At 40.0% G+C, this 17975-nt stretch overlaps 1 protein-coding gene across 2 annotated transcripts in view; it reads left to right on the top strand.

Moving 5' to 3' along the window:
• The first annotated feature begins 5524 nt into the window (after positions 1–5524).
• Positions 5525–17975, top strand: part of DLGAP5 (DLG associated protein 5) — a 34024-nt gene continuing 21573 nt past the window's right edge. Inside the window, exons 1-9 of one of the 2 annotated variants that reach the window (XM_037503388.2) lie at positions 5525–5646; positions 8620–8855; positions 11278–11450; positions 13044–13106; positions 14341–14425; positions 14522–14644; positions 15649–15713; positions 16703–16971; positions 17724–17836. In XM_037503388.2, the coding sequence (XP_037359285.1) occupies positions 8621–8855; positions 11278–11450; positions 13044–13106; positions 14341–14425; positions 14522–14644; positions 15649–15713; positions 16703–16971; positions 17724–17836 (1126 nt within the window). In that variant the 5' untranslated portion in view covers positions 5525–5646; position 8620. Of the gene's footprint in view, positions 5647–5862; positions 6251–8619; positions 8856–11277; positions 11451–13043; positions 13107–14340; positions 14426–14521; positions 14645–15648; positions 15714–16702; positions 16972–17723; positions 17837–17975 lie in introns of those variants that run through there. The other variant, XM_037503387.2, reaches the window with a different exon arrangement.

Raw genomic sequence — 17975 nt, 5'->3', positions numbered from 1 at the left:
CAATGGCAGCTTTTATCTTGATGTTGATTTTGCTCTTTTCCTTCCGGGCTTGTCTGGTTGTTTGTGACCCTTTTCTGTGGGTCCCCACTGGAAGATGTTTTAGACTTGTGGTAGACTTTGGGGCCTTGTTCTGGGCCGATCCCATATGGATGGACTTTTACCCACGAGGGGATGGGTAACTTTGGGTGCTTCATTTAGAAACTAGATTCTTTGCCTTACCTGTATTGTTTCCTAGTTTTATTAAAGATCCTTCCCATTAGTCTCATGTGTTTTGTGTTGATGCGGCGGATGGCAGAACCCATTTAGTATAGGCAGGTTTGCGGGGTTTGGGCTGCCCCTCTCCCTGTCCTATAACAATACCACACATGAATCAATTTGAGAATGATCATAGATCTAACATAAGAACTAAACAGAGAATAAGTTCATAGTCTTGTGGTAGTCAAACACTTCTTAGAAAGGAGACAAAACAAAGATAAAAGAAAAAATGATAAATTAAACTTTATCAAACTTAACTCTCCTCATTAATGATGCTGTAAAGAAAATTGCTGCACCTCCCCCTGCAGTGACCTTTAGGGTTAACCAGCCCTAGGTCCGGCTGGGCAACCAGCGCGCAGGGGAAGAACAGCAAAACCCTACCTGCTGCACCTCCCCCCGCAGTGATCTTTAGGAATGGCTTTCGCCACGGTCCCTAGATCCGGCTGGGCAACCAGCGCGCGGCGGGAGAACAGCCTGAAGCAGAGGAAGTTCAGCGGAAGTTCCCTGAAAAGGCAGAAGCTTATCAAAAGATAACGACCACCAAGAACCACTACAAGAATGCTAAAAATCTTATCCCGTCTTTCTAGAACTACAAACTTTAATCCCTTATTTGTCTTTCTAAACTTCCTTCTTTCTTCTATAATGGTCATTGCTTGTTATGTAGATCACCTCCCTGATGGTGATAAACTGAGCCCATGAGCAAGCTAATTTCACTGATATTCATTCCTGTGCTTTTGGAAAACATATATATACTGGTCACAAACTCAAAGAAAATTACACTCAGATTTTCACTCTTGAAGTGTGTCTGTTTGTCATTTCTTTCACCGACGCCCTGACCACCCTGCACGCTTCTCTCAACCCTGAGGTGGCCTCATCGTCTACTGCTGTGCTGGTCCGTGGCAGAAAATGAAAAGGCAACTGTTAACAGAGGCAGGTTTTCCACTGTTGGAGTGGAAGCTTACAGATAAGCAAGGGAAGGAGGCTAGAATTGTTAGGGGGAAAAGGCGGTCCCAAAGCAAATTCCATACAGGCTTTGTGGACTCCACCCCCACCCCAGGTCAAAGCCAAAGACACTGGGAACTCCAAATCCCATCACCACCAAAGGGAAGGTGGCTGGGACCTGAGGGTGGGGTTAAGCAGCCAGGTGGATACAAAAGGCAGACACGTGGGCTTTGGGGGTCTCTCTCTCTCCATTTTGGGCTCTGGGCCAGCGCGGAGCCTCCGGCCAGCTCTGGGAGTGACTTTGGGTTTCCAGGTCGTCGGATCGGGTAGGACGCATTAAAGACTTTATTTCCCTATTTTCTCCCTGAGTTGTACATTTTCCTTATTTCCTTTCCTCTTGTAAATAAACCTTTTATTAACCCTTTTGTGTGTGTCTGTAGTAGAGTATTCATAAGTCCCTTTAAAGCGCGCGGGTGAGGACCCACAGCCAGGAACCCGTTTAATATCGGGGTTGCTCTATAACAGCTTGGCGCCGGAACCCGTTTAATATCGGGGTTGCTCTATAACAGAATGACCCATGTAGTAATGGATTAGAGTTTGGAGACATCAGGATGAACCCATGATTAGCTTAATAGATACAGATGGCTACATGTAGAAACATTTATACATATGTTTAAACCTATCATAAGTAGACAGGAATATTTATTCATTCTGTCAGCCAAGAGAAAATTAGCAAGAAGCATATTTAATGCTCAGATCTTGGTTTCTAGTACCATTCTCTAGTAAAAGGAACCAGGATACCTTGGAGAAGTGGCTGGCTCTTGTAATGGGGCAGGGAAATTACAGGATGAACCTGGCAATCGTGTAGTTCCAGAAAGTAAGAAAGTTACTAAAGCAAAAAAATAAATAACAAAATCCCATAGTGATGGGGCTATGCCAAGGTGACGGAACAAACTCAACTAGCCAATGGACAAAGTTAGAACAATTTGAACCATAAAATAAAGTAGGCGGCCTCCCTGGTGGCACAGCGGGTTGAGCACATTGCTGTGAAGCTGTCCATGGCCTCTGCAGTGCAGGTTCGATTCCCGGCCAGCCAGGGAGATACCCACATGGCAGAACTCTCCTGTCTTGCCCGCTGCTCCCTTCAGCAGTGTATTTTGGTCAATCTGCCTGTTCTGCTCCCCGCTCTGTCTCTGGTGAATTCTTTCACCCTCCTGTGCCTCTGGCCTGTACCCCAGTTCTTGTATAAATCAAAATAAAATCTTCAAAATAAATAAATAAAATAAAGTAGTATGGGAGCATAATCCAAAGTATAAAATCATCCATTCCATCAATTATAACAAATGAACCACACTAATGTAATAGTGGGAAACTTGGTGTGGTGCACATAGAAACTCTCTAGTATCCTTGTAATTTTCCCATGACTCTAACACAATTGTAAAATTTAAAGCTTATTATTTTAAAAAAGACAACCCACAGATTGGGAGAACATATTCAAAATACATGTATCTCCAAAGGATTTGCACCAGAATTGACAGTTCTCACAAATGAATACCAGAAAGACAAAAAAATTAAAAAGATAACCCCTAATTTAAAAAGCATAGGCAAAAGACTTGAACAGACATTTCAAAAAAGAAGATATAAAAAAATTCAATAAGCACATAAAAGAGGCTCATCATGATTTGTTACTGGGACAAAAATAAAAGGAGATACCATTTCATACCCACTAGAAGGGATAAAATTAAGAGTGATAACTCCAAGTGTTGGCAGGCATCTGAAGAACACCCAGCACTCTTGTACAGGACTTTAGGGAGTGTAAAATGTACAGTCACTTTGGAAAACTCCTTAAGTACAGCCAGAACAACCCAGAAATTCCACATCTCTATTTCCCAAGATAAATAAAACATGCCCACAAAGCCTTGTACGGGAATATTTGTAAACTTCATAATAGCTGAAAACTGAAACAATTCTGAAAGGTTCGGCGCGGTAAAGAAAAGGAGAGCCAGGCTACATTTCTCAAAGGGAGGGAAAGTTGATTGCGCCCCGGGCGGACCTCACGCACCCAAGGTGGGGGTCAGTGAAGCCGCCCACGTTGTTAGGGGGAAGCAGGGTTTTATAGGGTGAGGAGAGGTCAGGTGGGTAGTTGGGCTCCTAGGGCGGGAAAAGTTTGTAGGGCAGGTAGAGGTTCTTTGTCTGAGAAGAGACTCCTAGCGGGAGGGGGGAGGCTCATTGTCTGAGTCCTCCAGGCAGGTATCCCCATTCCTGCCCCCCAGGTGGGCTTCTGGGTAGGCTTTTGCATTGCAGCCTGCTGCATGGACCTTTCAAATTCAAATGTCAATAAACAGGTGAATGGATAAAGAAGTCAATGGAATACTTTTCAGCAATAAAAACAACCAACTGTTGAATCTCACAAACTAGGGATAGATCTCAAAACATTCTACTGAGAAAAAAAAAGGCAGAGAGGAGAGAGTACCTATCACCTTCATTTTTAAAAGAAATATTATTTATTTATTTATGGATACAAGAGCTGGGGTACAGGCCAGAGGTGGGGGGTTGGTGAGAGGATTCACCAGAGACAGAGTGGGGAGCAGAACAGGCAGACTACCTGAAATATACTGCTGAGAGGAGTAGCGGGCAAGACAGGAGAGGTCTGCTGTGTCATGTGGGTTAGCTCCCTGGCCAGGGATCAAGCTCTTGCTGCAGAGGCTGCAGATTGCCTCATAGGTTGCCTCTTAACCCCTTGCGCCACCAGGGAGGCCCCATCTTCATTTTTATAGCAACAGGAATCAGAGAAATGGTTGCCTAAGTGGTGGGAGGTTATGTAACAGGGTGGTCCCCAGGAAAGGGGGAGGTTCCCTGCCCCACCCAAGGGAGGGTGGAGCTGAGCAGGAAGAGGAGGAGCTGCAGAAGAGACTGAGGAAGGAAGCAGGATGGAGCCAGCAGACCTGGAGGAGGCGCATGGAGCCTAGAGACACGTGAAGAAACTGCACTTGTCTTTTGGTCGTGGACTGGGTGACACAGATGTGGGTGAGACCCGTGGGGAGGTGACAATGGCAGCTTTTATCTTGATGTTGATTTTGCTCTTTTCCTTCCGGGCTTGTCTGGTTGTTTCTGACCCTTTTCTGTGGGTCCCCACTGGAAGATGCTTTAGACTTGCAGCAGGCTTTGGGTTCTTGTTCTGGGCCAATCCCATATGGATGGAGTTTTACCCAGGAGGGGACGGGTAACTTTGGGTGCTTGATTTAGAAACTAGATTCTTTGCCTTTCCTGTATTGTTTCCTAGTTTTATTAAAGTTCCTTCCCATTAAAGTCTCATATGTTTTGTGTTGATGCGGTGGATGGCAGAACCCATTTAGAACAGGCAGGTTTGCGGGGCTTGGGCTGCCCCTCTCCCTGTCCTATAACAGTTAGAAGGCTATAAGAGAATGCCTGGGTGATGGAAATACTCTATATCCTGAATGCTGGTGATGACAGCTGTTTACGTTTAGCAAAACTTACCAAAGTGTACACTTAAGAAACTATGCTTTTCCTTGTATTTAAACTTTATGTCAATTTTTAAAAATGGGAGTGGAAAAAGAAAAAAAAATTAGTGACGTGGAAAACACCAAACTGCAGGGAGAAACTTGGAGTGGTAAGCCCTTTCTTTAAAAGGTTAAGAAAACATCCCAAAGCTTCGCTCAATTTTTTTTTTAAAGATTTATTTATTTATGCATACAAGAACTGCGGTACAGGAGGGGGGGTGGGGGGGCGGTGAGAGGATTCACCAGAGACAAAGCAGGGAAGAGAACAGACTGAGTCAAATACACTGCTGAGGGGAGCAGCTGGCGTCAGGAAAGGTCTGCTGCGCCATGTGGGTATCTCGCTGGCCGGGGATCGAACTCGTGCTGCAGAGATCACGGACAGCTTCACAGGTTGCGTCTTAACCCCTTGCGCCACCTGGGAGGCCCTTCGCTCGATTTTTATGATGAAATAAAGACGTTAAAAAGTCCCGCAAACTGGGTGCCTTCCTTTCCCCCCGCGTCCCCTTGCCCTTCTCCACTACCGAAGACGCCCTGGCAGCTCCGGCGGACTCGCGTCGGGGGCTGCCACGCCCGCCCCCACGCCCTCCCAGACTCCCGCCGCGGGCGGGGCCCCAGGGCGCCCCACAGCCCCGCCCCATCCCGCCGCAGCCCCGCCCATTGCTTTGCTCACACCCAACCGTGTGCGAGCACCGACGGCTCACCTTTCAATCAATTCCAACAGCGCGAGGAGCGAACCAATCGCAAGCCTTATCCAAGGGGAAGGGGCGTGTACCTTCCCCGGAAGTTTGGTTAAAGCCTCTCCAATCAGCGGCGCGGGGCGCCGAGTTTGAATTTGCCGAGGGCCGGGTGCGGAGCGCCGGCGTCGGCCGGCCCGGAGGGTGCCTTTCCTGTTAGTTTGGGTGAAACTTCACGCCAGCGGCGGCCTCAGGTAGGTGGGGGCCGGGGCGCGGGAGGGAGGGCGCCGGCCCGCTTCCTTCTAGAAGGTCCAGACGGCCTGGGGACTTGCCGCTGCCGGCGGGACGCCGCCCTTGGGAGGCTCCTCCGGCCTCTCCCTGCCTGTCCCCGCCGAGCCGCGGGCACTGCCTTCCGGGCGAGCAGGTCGGGGGTGCCAGGGCCCGTAGTGGCGTCTCCCGCCCGCTCGTGACTGGACTTTGGGGCGGGGCAGTACTGCAGCTGGGGCCGGTTAGCCCCCTTCGCCCGGACGTTCAGTGGCTTACATCCTCCCGGAGGCCCGGAGAGCCGAAAACGCCCGGGTTGGAACCTCTGGGCAAGCAAGACGAAGGCACTGTAGGCTTCCAAGCCCGAGGAAACAGCAGTCAGCTCAAGGGAACTTCGCTGTGGGTGAGATGCCAGCTGCCTGGCTTGTGATGCCAGCCCCAGCGTTAATTGTGCCGCTGTGGGCAGTTCATTGAGCTCACCTGTAGCACGCGAGCGTTGTAACTACCTTCTGGGGTTACTGTGATCATTAAATATGCCTTCAGTAAAGAGGGAGCTTTGTCTCTACTGTGTATGGTGCTAGCTGTAGTTTTAAAGTAAGTAATACGTACGTTTTCTTTAAAGAATTAAACCAAGTTTTAAGGGTGCTAACATCTGTTATGACATTGCATGAGTTTCAGGTATACAACTTGATATTTCGACATCTGTATATACGATTGAGATCACTAGTAGGTTGCCATCCGCCATCATACCACTGATTCAGTGCTCCTCCCAACTAGTTTTATCCATCCTCTAATCCCCTTCCCGCCTGGTCACCATCACTGTTAAGAGAATTTTAAGTCTGCGTTCTTTATCTTCCACCTAGGAATGAGATTATATTTGTCTTTCTACGTCTGATTTGTTTCACTTGGCATAATCCTTTCGATTTGTTTCACTTAGCATAATCCTTTCAGGGTCTATCCACGCTGTCCCAAATGACACAAGTTCATGTATTTTTTTTTATTATGAATTTTATTTTTATATTCCCCTTACAATTGTGAACCCCTTATTTTGACCCCAATCCCGCCCCTCCCCCCCCCCACCCCCCATAGAGTGTCTCTGGTTCATAGTTGTTTGTTGATTTTGATTTTTACTTTCTTATAGTTATTCTTTTTCCTGGTCCCTTATTTAAGTTTTCTAGATTCCTGCTATGAGACCATCCGGTACTTTTCTTTTTCTTTCTGGCTTATTTCGCTGAGCATTTCCCTTCCAGCTCCATCCATGTTGCTGCAAATTGCATGTGCTTATCTTTTTTGAATGCTGAGTAATATTCCATGGTGTATATGTACCACATCTTCTTGATCCAGTCATCTATTTTTGGGCATTTGGGTTGTTTCCAAAGCTTAGCTATTGTAAACAGTGCTGCTATAAACATAGGGGTGCAGGTGCTCTTTGGAATTGATGTTTCTGTGTCCTTTGTGTAAATACCTAGTAGTGGAATTGCTGGATCATATGGAAGCTCTATGTTTAGTAGGTCAAGAAATCTCCACACAGCTCTCCATAGTGGTTGGACCAGTTTGCACTCCCACCAACAGTGCAGGAGAGTTCAAAAAAAGTTCATGTATTTTTATAGCTTGGTAGTGGTCCACTGTGTATATATGCCGCATCTTTATCCATTAGTGTTTTCATATTCTTCAGATAAATACCCAAAAGTGGGATGACTGGACCATAGAGTAATTCTAGTCTTAATTTTTTGAGAAATTTGCCATACTGTTTCCTGTAGTGGCTAACACCCATTTACATTCCCACCAGCAATGCATGAGACCTCCCTTTTCACTATATCCTATTTTGCATCTCACTAATAATCAGTAAGAATGAACATCTTTCCATATACCTGTTGACTTTGGAGAAATTTTATTCAGCGTCTCTGCCCTTTTTTGAGGTAGGGGTGGAGGGGGTCTGCCCATTTTTTAATTGGGTTTTTTTAAGTTGTATGAGTGCTTATATATCTTGGCTATTAATCCTCTGTCAAATGTATGATTTGCAAATTTCTTCTCCCATTTAGTAGACTGCTTTTTTGTTTTGGTGATTGGTTTTTTTAATGGCAGAAAGTTTTTAGTTTGATGTAGTCCTATTTGTTAATTTTTGCTTTTGTTTTCCATGCCATTAAGTCAAATCCCTAAGTTCAATTTAAAATTTTTATTTTAAGTTGCCAGAACATTTTTTCTGGAGAACCAGTCTTCTTCCTCCACTTTGGCCTGGCTGTTCTTTATGTCAGCTGTATGGATGACCCCTTAGGCTTTCTATTTATTCTTTTCCTCAGTTTGATCCATGCTTGCTTGGGGCCTATGACATCTTTTTTGTCCTTCTCTCTTGTGTGGCTTGAATACATTCTCAAGGCTCTTTCTAAGAAAAGGGCATGTGCTAAGTAAATTATATGATTTTCTTACATGATAAAACTAAATTTTATTTTGCCTTCACAAGTACAAACTGATATGCAATTGCCTGTATATCATCCTTACATGTCTAATAGGTGTCTCATACATTTTGATTTCTGGTTTTGGTTTGTTTGGTTTTGTTTGTTTTTGGTTTCAGGAAAATATGACTGGCAGCCTGTGTTCATCACCGGGGGAAGGTTAAGCAAACTGTTCTATCCTTTACTTACGTTCCCTATTTTCACCTTCATACTCTTTAATTTTGCAATGTTCTCAGTGGTAAGACAGATCCTCTTATCTATATTCTGGACTATAGCTTCCTGGGCTTCAGTTCATCTGTCCAGCAGATTTCTACTTAGAGCCCCCCCAAATAGGTTGTAGTTTCTTCTCTTTTGATAATATCTTTCCCATTATTCAATGTCACATATTTACTCAATTTTGTATTTTAATATTTTTATTTCAGGAGACTCTGCGAAGGGACAGGAGGTGAACTGGAAAATTTTTTAAATAATAGAATGAAAATTTGTCATTTGGTCTCTTTTCCTTGACAGGATGTCGTCTTCACATTTTATTGGTCGCTACAGAAAGGATTTAAGCTCTGAAATGATTAGAACTAAAATTGCTCACAGAAAATCACTATCTCAGAAAGAAAACAGACATAAGGAATATGAACGCAATAGACACTTTGGTTTGAAAGATGTCAACATTCCAATCTTGGAAGGGAGAAGTCTTGAGTTAAATGAGACATCTCAAGAGTTTATTCCACAAAAGACCAATAGCAAGTCAAGTAAGTAAAGGTCTATTGTAATTTTAAGTGCTTTGTAGAGTGAATAAAGATTGTTTTAATACCTGGGATTTAAAAAAAAAAAAAAAAAAAAGCCCTGACCAAAAGAATGGCGTTTCGAAATATTCTTAATAATTTGGTGTTTTCTACAACTAATTTCTGCTGTCTATTTAAGGCAAAGGTTGTGAAATTCCCAAACTAGGCTAAAACCATTCACTTACATAGCATTATGACAGTTTATTAATCTATATTGTGTTATAGAAATCTTAAAGTTCTTACTTCTGGAGCTAAATGATGATAAGATAAACTGACAGGGGACATAAAAATAGAACTGATAGAAGAATATATGAAATAAGGATACTTCACCAATGGAAACATTTCTTAGAAGAGTTGAAGGATTCATCCTTGCAGTTTGTCCAAAAAGTTGTGGGGTCATTAGGAAGGAAAGAACCAACTAAAGAAGAAAGGGATGATCTCAGAAAAGATAAAAACACAATAATGTGTGTTAGAAGGCAAGGGATGCTACAGGGAAAGAAGAAGAGAACTGGAAAATGACTTTTTCATTTAACCAGCAGTCAGTGGATTTCTGTTTACTTGTGTTTATATAATAGGCTCTTGAAGCTAGCTTACAGTGAAATAAAGCAGGGATAAAGGAGACCAGTTAGGAGACTATTGCAGTCATTTATTTTCATTACATAATTAGTTGATTAGTGTGGTAGCAGCAAAGACAAGTAGCTGCTTTCTGAATATATTTCAAGGTTTGAACCAAAAAGATTTTCCAAGTGCATTGGATGTAGGTTGATAAAGAGGAGAGGGGGCGATTTGAAGGTGTTTTGTCTGAACAAAAGTATGGCGTGGCCATTTACTAATTTGTAGAAGGCTTGATAGAGGAACAGATTTTGGATTTGGATTTAAGAGGTTTTTAAGAACTCTTAATATTAAGAGTTCAGGCTTGGATATGTTGAATTTGAGATGCCTATTATAACCAGAAAATCGGAATTTGGGCTACCTGACACCACTGAATGCTAATAAAGTAGAGACAGGAATTGAATCTTTGAAGTGTGCTTCAGTCAGACAGCCAGCAATCTGGAAGATTGGCGGGGAGGGTGGTAACACCCCAAAGAAACCACCTTAACATTTCATTTCCAGCTGCCTTTTTATAGTGAGTTGAATAAAGAGAGTTCAGCAGTAAGCAGGTCTTCACTGCTGCCCGGAGATTGTGATGTTCAGCCTCCGGAGCTCCTTATCGCCCTCCTGGACACCTGGCCTCATGCTCGTCCCACTGTGCTGAGGCTGGTGGTCACATAACACTGGCTCCCCAGACTCCTGCAGACGTGTCCATGGCTGGAAAATTAACTCGGAGAAGACAGGCCATAAGCAATATGTATGTGCACATTTCCTACCGTGCCAGCTTAGTGTCTCACTTGATCTACTCCTCCTCCCTAGCCCCTATCACTATAAGACATGCAAGAACAGATGATGAAAAGTTAGATATACAAGATGAGTTTTAAGAGAGACGTCTGAACTAGGGATAAAATTTCAGGAATTACAGGTGGTGTTTGGAAAGCAGCTATGAGGGGAAAACTAACAAAGAACTGAGATAAAATACAAAGTAAGAGGATAAGCAGAAGAGTGTGTTATCCTAGAAATTTCACCAAGTGAAACAGGCAAATCAAGGAGGGGAGACTGATTAAATGTCAGTGATGTTTGTCAGGTCAAGTGATATTAGAAGTGAGAATTTGAACTTTATCACTGTGGAGGTCAGTGGTTATCTTGATAATAGTTTTGGTAGATGAAGTTCAGGGATTGAAAGCCAGATTGGGATGGATTCAAGAGAATAGCAGCATCACTTGGGTCCTACTCTTGCACCAAAAGTTGAATTTGAGTCTAGTCAAACCCTTAGATATAATAACCTGGTTATAGAAAACATGAAGGCTAGAGGAGTGAGTGAAAAACATAAGGAAGCGAACATACCTATGTAGGGTACACTGTTGGACAGCTGACTATCTTGTCAACAAGAGAATGGCATGAGAAGAGAGAATCTGTTTGAGATCAAGAGACTTAAAACGTAGCCAAATAAAAAGCATGGATCTTGCTTGGTTCTTACTGAATAAACCAATGATTTAAAAAAGAGTTGTCTGAAACAAGGAAGTTTAAATTTGGTCCCTGTAGATAGTACAGAATTCTAAATTTGTTAGCTGTGATAATGGTGGTGTGGTTATAAAAGAAAAATATCTTTTTTAAGAGGTGCTTAAAATAGGAGTTGAAATACTTGTAGCTACCACATTAGGAATTAACAAAAGCATTTCTTATCAGTATTTGAAGTTGGACAAAATGATATTTTAGATACTTACATAACTTTTTATGTGAAACATTTTATGTACTGTCTTTCCCCCCCCCCTTGGGTCAATTAAAATTGTTTTAGGTGATCTACGAAAACAAATGCTCCAAAGATACAAAGAAGAAAAGCAACTTCAAAAACTGAAAGAGCAGAGAGAGAAAGCTAAACAAGGAGTATTTAAAGTAGGTCGTTTTAGACCTGATAAGCCTGTTTTTCTTTTATCAAACAAGAATGCGGTGAAAGCTGAACCAAAAAAGGTAAATTTAGTATCATAACTTCATAGAGGAATAATTCTTTTTTTTTTTTTTTTTTTAAAGATTTATTTATTTATTTATACAAGCACTGGGTACAGTCAGAAGCACAGGAGAGTGAGAGAGAACCCACCAGAGCCAGAGTGGGGAGCAGAGCAGACAGAAGGACTGAAGCACACTGCTGAGGGGAGCAGTGGGCGGCAGGAGAGGTCTGCGCGCCATGTGGGACCCTCCTCCCGTGGCCGGGGAGCAGCCGGGGATCGAACCGGCGCTGCAGAGGCCGTGCGCAGCCTCGCAGCCCAACGCTCAACTTTTGCGCCATCGGGGAGGCCTGAATAATTCTTTTTAAATGAAATTTTCATTGAGCTTAAATAACCGTTTCCCCTTTATTCACTTAACTAGTTGGTAGTAGGTGGTAATAATCTAATAGTAGCTCAGGTGATGAAAATCAGCTTTTGATATAGGTAAAGCTAAGTTGAGGTAGGATACAACTAAGAAAGTGAGTAGAGCCAGGTGGAAAAATGCCTAAAGATTTGGCATTATCCTGTAGGATATGGATAGCCAAGGGAGAGTTATAAATTATCATTGTTAAACTAATAATTCAGGAAGAGTACCCTGAACTTGAAGATTATAGTCTGGGTAGAGAAGCATTTATAGATAGGAAGACCGCTTGTGAGACTATCATGTTAGGTGAGACAGGACAAGTGGGCTAGGGGAGTGGGTTTTAAAGAAAGAATTAGGTGTAAGACACCTTAAAAGGTAAATTTTACAGATGGTGAGGAATAAAGGAAATTGACGAGTTAGATATATGACGATTTTAATGATATTATTTTGAACAACTATTAAAGCATGCTGCTTCTAAAAGAGATATAGAAGGCAAGCAAAGGAACAAGTTTAAGTAAGTGCATATTTATAATCTGCAATCTTTTTTTAAAATCTGTTTGGACCATCTAAATAAAGGGCAGTTGGTGATAAAAATTTGGAAATCTGGATAGAGGTCCATGCTAAGATGAGTATTTAGGATATGATATTGAGAATACAGGTGGACAGTTAAGCTGTAGAGACCCTCCAATAAGGACATATAAAATTATGAAAAAGAGTGCATTCTAGAGAGAACTTCTGGTAGACAGAAATCAGACACTCGTGGCTAAAATTTAGCTTTAGGGCCTCCCCGGTGGCGCAGCGGTTGAGCGCTGGGTTGCGAAGCTGCCCGCAGCCTCTGCAGCGCTGGTTCGATCCCCGGCTGCTCCCTGGCCTCTGGAGGAGGGTCCCGCATGGCACGCAGACCTCTCCTGCCGCCCGCTGCTCCCCTCAGCAGTGTCTTCGGTCCTTCTGCCTGCTCTGCTCCCCGCTCTGGCTCTGGTGAATTCTCTCACCCTCCCGCGCTTCTGACTGTACCCAGTGCTTGTATGTATAAATAAATAAATAAATAAATAAATGAATGAATGAATGAATGCATAAATAAATAAATAAATGAATAAATCCTTTAAAAAAAATAAAATTTAGCTTTAAATGAAAACTTTATTTCTTAATGAAACATGGAAGTAAACTCGACAGTTCATTTTTTTAAATTTTCTTTTCATTTTGACTCTTTTTAAGGCTGTTCAATCTTCTGTACTGATTACAAGGTCAAAGGCCAAAGAGCAAATGGAACAAACTAAGGTATAGTTGCTAGTACACCATTGTTACAAAATGACAAATTGTACTTTTTTTCTTGGTAAACAAATTCTTTTAAAATCTATTATCAGCTTCAATGATAGTGATTAGTTTACTATATTAATATTATACCTAATTCTTATTGGTTTGGTGACAGCAATTTTGACTAAATGCTAATGAAATATTCCTTATGAGAGTGATTCCAAAATTCATCTTTGTGTCACACTTATTTTTTACTAGGCTTCTATTAATGTATTCCATGTCATCATGGGTCCTCAAAACACTAGTATGGATAGTGTTAGTAGGAGGTTTACTAAAATAAAGTTTAATGGGCAAGGTGGGAATTACTTTGCTACTTTATTTGGTAAGGAAGCTAAGTTTCATATATTCACTAATTTTTTTAGTTAATTATTATGTTGCTCTAAGCTCTTGGGTATAGTAATAAACAAAACAAACAAAATTCCCTGTTTTCATGGAGTTTACATGAGAGACAGGCAATAAAATAAGTATGTAGAATATCAGAGAGTCATAAGCATTATGGAGATTTTTTTTTTTAAGGGAGATGGAGAGTACCTAAGTAGTTATTGGGTAGAATTTTGATGGGCAATAAATCATTCTGGTACCAATTTCTAAGGTGGGGCGGGGGTTCACTCAAATGCAATACTCTGGACACCAGCTGGGTGTCATACAGTTTGACTCAGATAGCGCCAATTTTGGCAGGGGAATCTCACTGAAATAGTAGCATTTTGCATGAAGTCTTTGAGTGGAAGAGTGAACCAGGGGAAAGAACTTTCCACCCAAGAGAAGAATTTTTTTAGGTAAAATTCAAAGTTCTTGAGGTGAAAACTCGTTTAATGTGTTTAAGGACTCAGGTGATATATAGTCAGCTATCTTTTAGTAGCTTAAATTATAGTGCTTTCTAATTTTTCTCCCAAATTTTGTTGATCTGCCAACTGTTTAAGAATACAACTTCACATCTCCGTATGTGCACATGCTTCATGCACTCCCCACATTTTTTCCCCCTGAATTCTAGAGTTCTAAAGAAGCTTTTAAGAAAATTTATATAATGGAAAGCTTTTTTTCTTATCTCATTTTATTTGGGGTAGTGGATTTTTTTGCCGGGTCATTTATAATTGTCAGAGTTCAGATGAGGGTAATTTATAGACTTAAAAATGTGGTAGTTTATTCATTATATAGCTAAATTAATTACATATATTTAAATACATGATCTTTTAAACAGATTAATAATGGGAGCAATGTTCGGGCAGTCAGACCTGGTCAAAGAAAAACTTCTGAAAAGAAAGTGTTGGAAAAAGAGAAAAAAGGTATGGATATTAGCAATTGTTATAGTTCTGATGCTGCCACAACAATAATTTAATGATTTCAAAAAGCATTTGATTCTGACTTTTTTTTCCCCACAGCTATACAACCAGTAGTGCCCACATCGATGAGAATGACTCGATCGGCTACTCAAGCAGCAATGCAGACTGTAAAAACAGTCTCATCCACTACAACAGGAAGGCCTATCACAAGAGCTACTATCAGTAAGACTATTTCTTGATCAGTGACTAAATTAGAGGTGCTTTAGTTTTTTTTTTTTTTAATATTTAAGTTTTTGAATTGTCATGTATTTTTTTGAGTAGGAGAAGAAAAAAGGAGATTTCAATTCCTGAAGGTAGGTTTTGTTATCTCTACCACATCCAGTTAGCAAATAATAGGTGTTCAAATGTTGAAGTACCTGAATTGGCATAAGCAGTGCTTCAAAGTGAAAAATGAATGGCCCAAATTAACTAAGGTCAATCCACTGATGGAATACAGTGTAACCATTTAAGAACAATGTAGAAGAAAGTTTAATCACATGGTTCCTGATATACTAAATGGGCAAAGAAAATCGGGTCTCATTCCAAACCATATGATCACAGTTTAAAAAAATAGTATGTGACTATGTGAACATAGAAATGAACTGGGGAAATGTACCATGATATGATTACTCTGTAATGTAATTTTTTTTAAATTGTTCATTGTGCTTTTCTTTATTTTCCTAATTTTCTGTAATAAATGTTCTTGATATTTTGATATTCAGAGGTAAAAGGTAAAAATACTTTAATGCTTTTGTTTCATTTTGAAAACAGATGGTATATACTTGGCAGGAGATTTTACATTTTACCCCATTTTATAATGCCTTTTAACCATAAAGTTGTTTGAGACACATTCCTGTTGATGCCTTTTTCTTTCCCCAAACTTCCTAGTACTTTTGTTTTTAAGAGTACACCATGGTGATTTTATTTTATCTGATTTATATTTGCATAGATGAACTAGGGTGTAGATTGGAGGTGCAAGGGTTGAGATTATTCACCAGAGATAAAGTGGGGAGCAAAACAGGTGGATTTATAGGAATACACTTCTAAGGGGGACAGTGGGGCAGACAGGAGAGGTCTGCCTCACCATGTGTAGGTTAGCTCCCTGGCTGGGGATTGAACTCAGGCCATGGCAGTGATAGTGCAGCTTTTTCTATCTAGTTAAAATGGATGTCATATTTTTATTTTAGAAGCAGAAAGTAAGTCACCAAATAAAGGAATACCTGCCAAAAAAATAGAAGGAGAATCTGACAAGGTAGAGTATAAACATGTTTATTTCTAGCTACTTTGAAAATCTCATTGCTACTTTCATAAAGTTGAAGTTAAGCATACAGAATTACTTTAAGAAGTTAACCTACATGTATGTTAAATCCTCTTGAACCGTAATGACATATCAAGAGGATTTACCCTTGTATTTCAGATATCTTGTCTTCAAATCTGTATAAGTAAAGAAAATATAATCAGGTTAATAGAAGACAGAGAAAAATAATTTAGAAACAGCTATGGACACCTGTAACTATTGTTAATAGCGTATTTTTTGAAAGCTGCTTAGAAAGTAAATCTTTAACGTTTTCATCACAAGAAAATATTTGTAACTGTGGTGATGCTAGATATTAACTAGACTTACTGTGGTGATCATTTTGCATTATGTACACATATTGAGTCATATGTGTGGTTCATTTGAAAAGAATACAATGTTATATGTCAATTATATCTTTTAAAATGTGGCAATTAACTGGGAACAGAAAAATGCCATACACCTTCTATGGCTAGTCTTACTGTGTCATACTGAAAAGTTTTTTTCCTCATCTGATTACTTATAATCAAGGTTATTTTAAAAAAGGATTTCATCCTTGACAATAGTACTCATCCAATAAATTAATTAGATTTCCAACTATTGTAATTGTCAACATGATTTAAGCAAAAAGATTTATATGCCTTAGTTTACACCTTAGGTTAATTTGCACCTTAGTTTTCATATAATTTGTTGTAATATCCAAAAATTATTATTTAGTTCTTTAATAAGGATTTTTTTTTTTTTTTCTTTTTCTGGCTCATAGTAATGGCTTAATATAGCTGGTCTTCTAATTCCATCTATACATTTAATTGTATTTCTTTGTATGTCTTGAATTCTTGTACAGGGGACATATTTCTCAACTGACACATTTTGAGATCTGTAAAAATTGGTTGAATATATATCCACAAAAGAAAAATTCTCACTCTATTCTTTTTACTTACATTTAGGTCATTTCTTTTAAAGTTGATAGTGAAGAAAATACTTTGCATTCAACTACCAATACAACAAATGGAACGGATGGAGTCTTGTCAAAACTGGAAAACTTACCTAAGACAAACTCTGCAAAAATGAAAGGGAAGAATTCCTTCGCACCAAAAGATTTTATGTTTCAGCCGCTCGATGGCCTGAAGAACTACCAAGTAACACCTATGACTCCCAGAAGTGCTGATGCTTTTTTGACACCCAGTTACACCTGGACCCCTTTGAAGACAGAAGTGTAAGAATGTAATGTTAATAACGAACTCCTTGCTGAGATGAAGAACAGCAAATGCTTTTCTTAGCTTTGGCCTGTGCTTTTTAGAACTTATTAGTTAGTAAACTATGTGGATTATAAATCATGCAGATTTTGTCTTCAGAAGGCTGCAATAATGGATTTAATAGTTTTGATATTTTAATATATTATTATTTTCATGGCACAGTTTGGGATTCTGGGGATTTTTTTTCCTTTGGATTTTAATAAGTGAATTTATTTTCACTTAGAAGTACATTTTTAGAAAGAAGAGATTGCTATAACTCTATAGTTTAGACATGGTTTGGACTTTTGTTTGTGCTTTTTTGCTGAGTATTACTTTAGAAAAAACTACCTCTAAAGAAAAATTATTAACTTGCAATGAGGAGGGTGGGGACAATCAGTTGAAATCTGTAAAAGAAAAGGCAAAGTTGTTTTGTAAAGACTGACTAGTGGCAAATACACTAGAAACTACTCAGCAACCTCCAAGACTACTAAGTGCTTATGTTCTATTAAGAGATCTTTAAAATCTTTGGATTTCATTATAATTAGGAAAGATGGATATTTCTACTACATAGGTTTTTGATTTTTTTTTCTCTCCAGAATAGACATATTTTTAAAAAGATAGAAACATTTCTATTTTATCCCAGGTTTAAAAAAAATAAGCATTATTTTGAAATCCTTTAAATAGAGATATAGGGCTCATGTTTCATGAAGTATATATTTGCTGTTGTTTTTAGTGATAAGACTCAAGAAGCAGCAAAAGAAATTTTGGCACAAAAAACTAAAACTTACTCTACCAAGACAGTACATCAATATTCAAGTAAATTACAGTGTCCTTTGGACAATAAAGGTATGGTATTTTAACTAAATTTCAGCTGTTTTCTGGATAATGATTCATCAGAGATTTGTTTAGTCTATTTGCATATGATTCAGGAATGTTACCACAAGTGAGAAAAGATGGGAAAGCATGGGGAAAGACATTCTAAAGA

The sequence above is a fragment of the Talpa occidentalis genome, unplaced genomic scaffold (genome assembly GCF_014898055.3).
Source record: "Talpa occidentalis isolate TD23 unplaced genomic scaffold, MPIMG_talOcc4v2.1 talOcc4.11, whole genome shotgun sequence".
Lineage (NCBI taxonomy): Eukaryota > Metazoa > Chordata > Mammalia > Eulipotyphla > Talpidae > Talpa > Talpa occidentalis.
The sequence above is the reverse complement of the archived record's forward strand: the minus strand, read 5'-3'. Positions and strand labels throughout refer to the sequence as shown.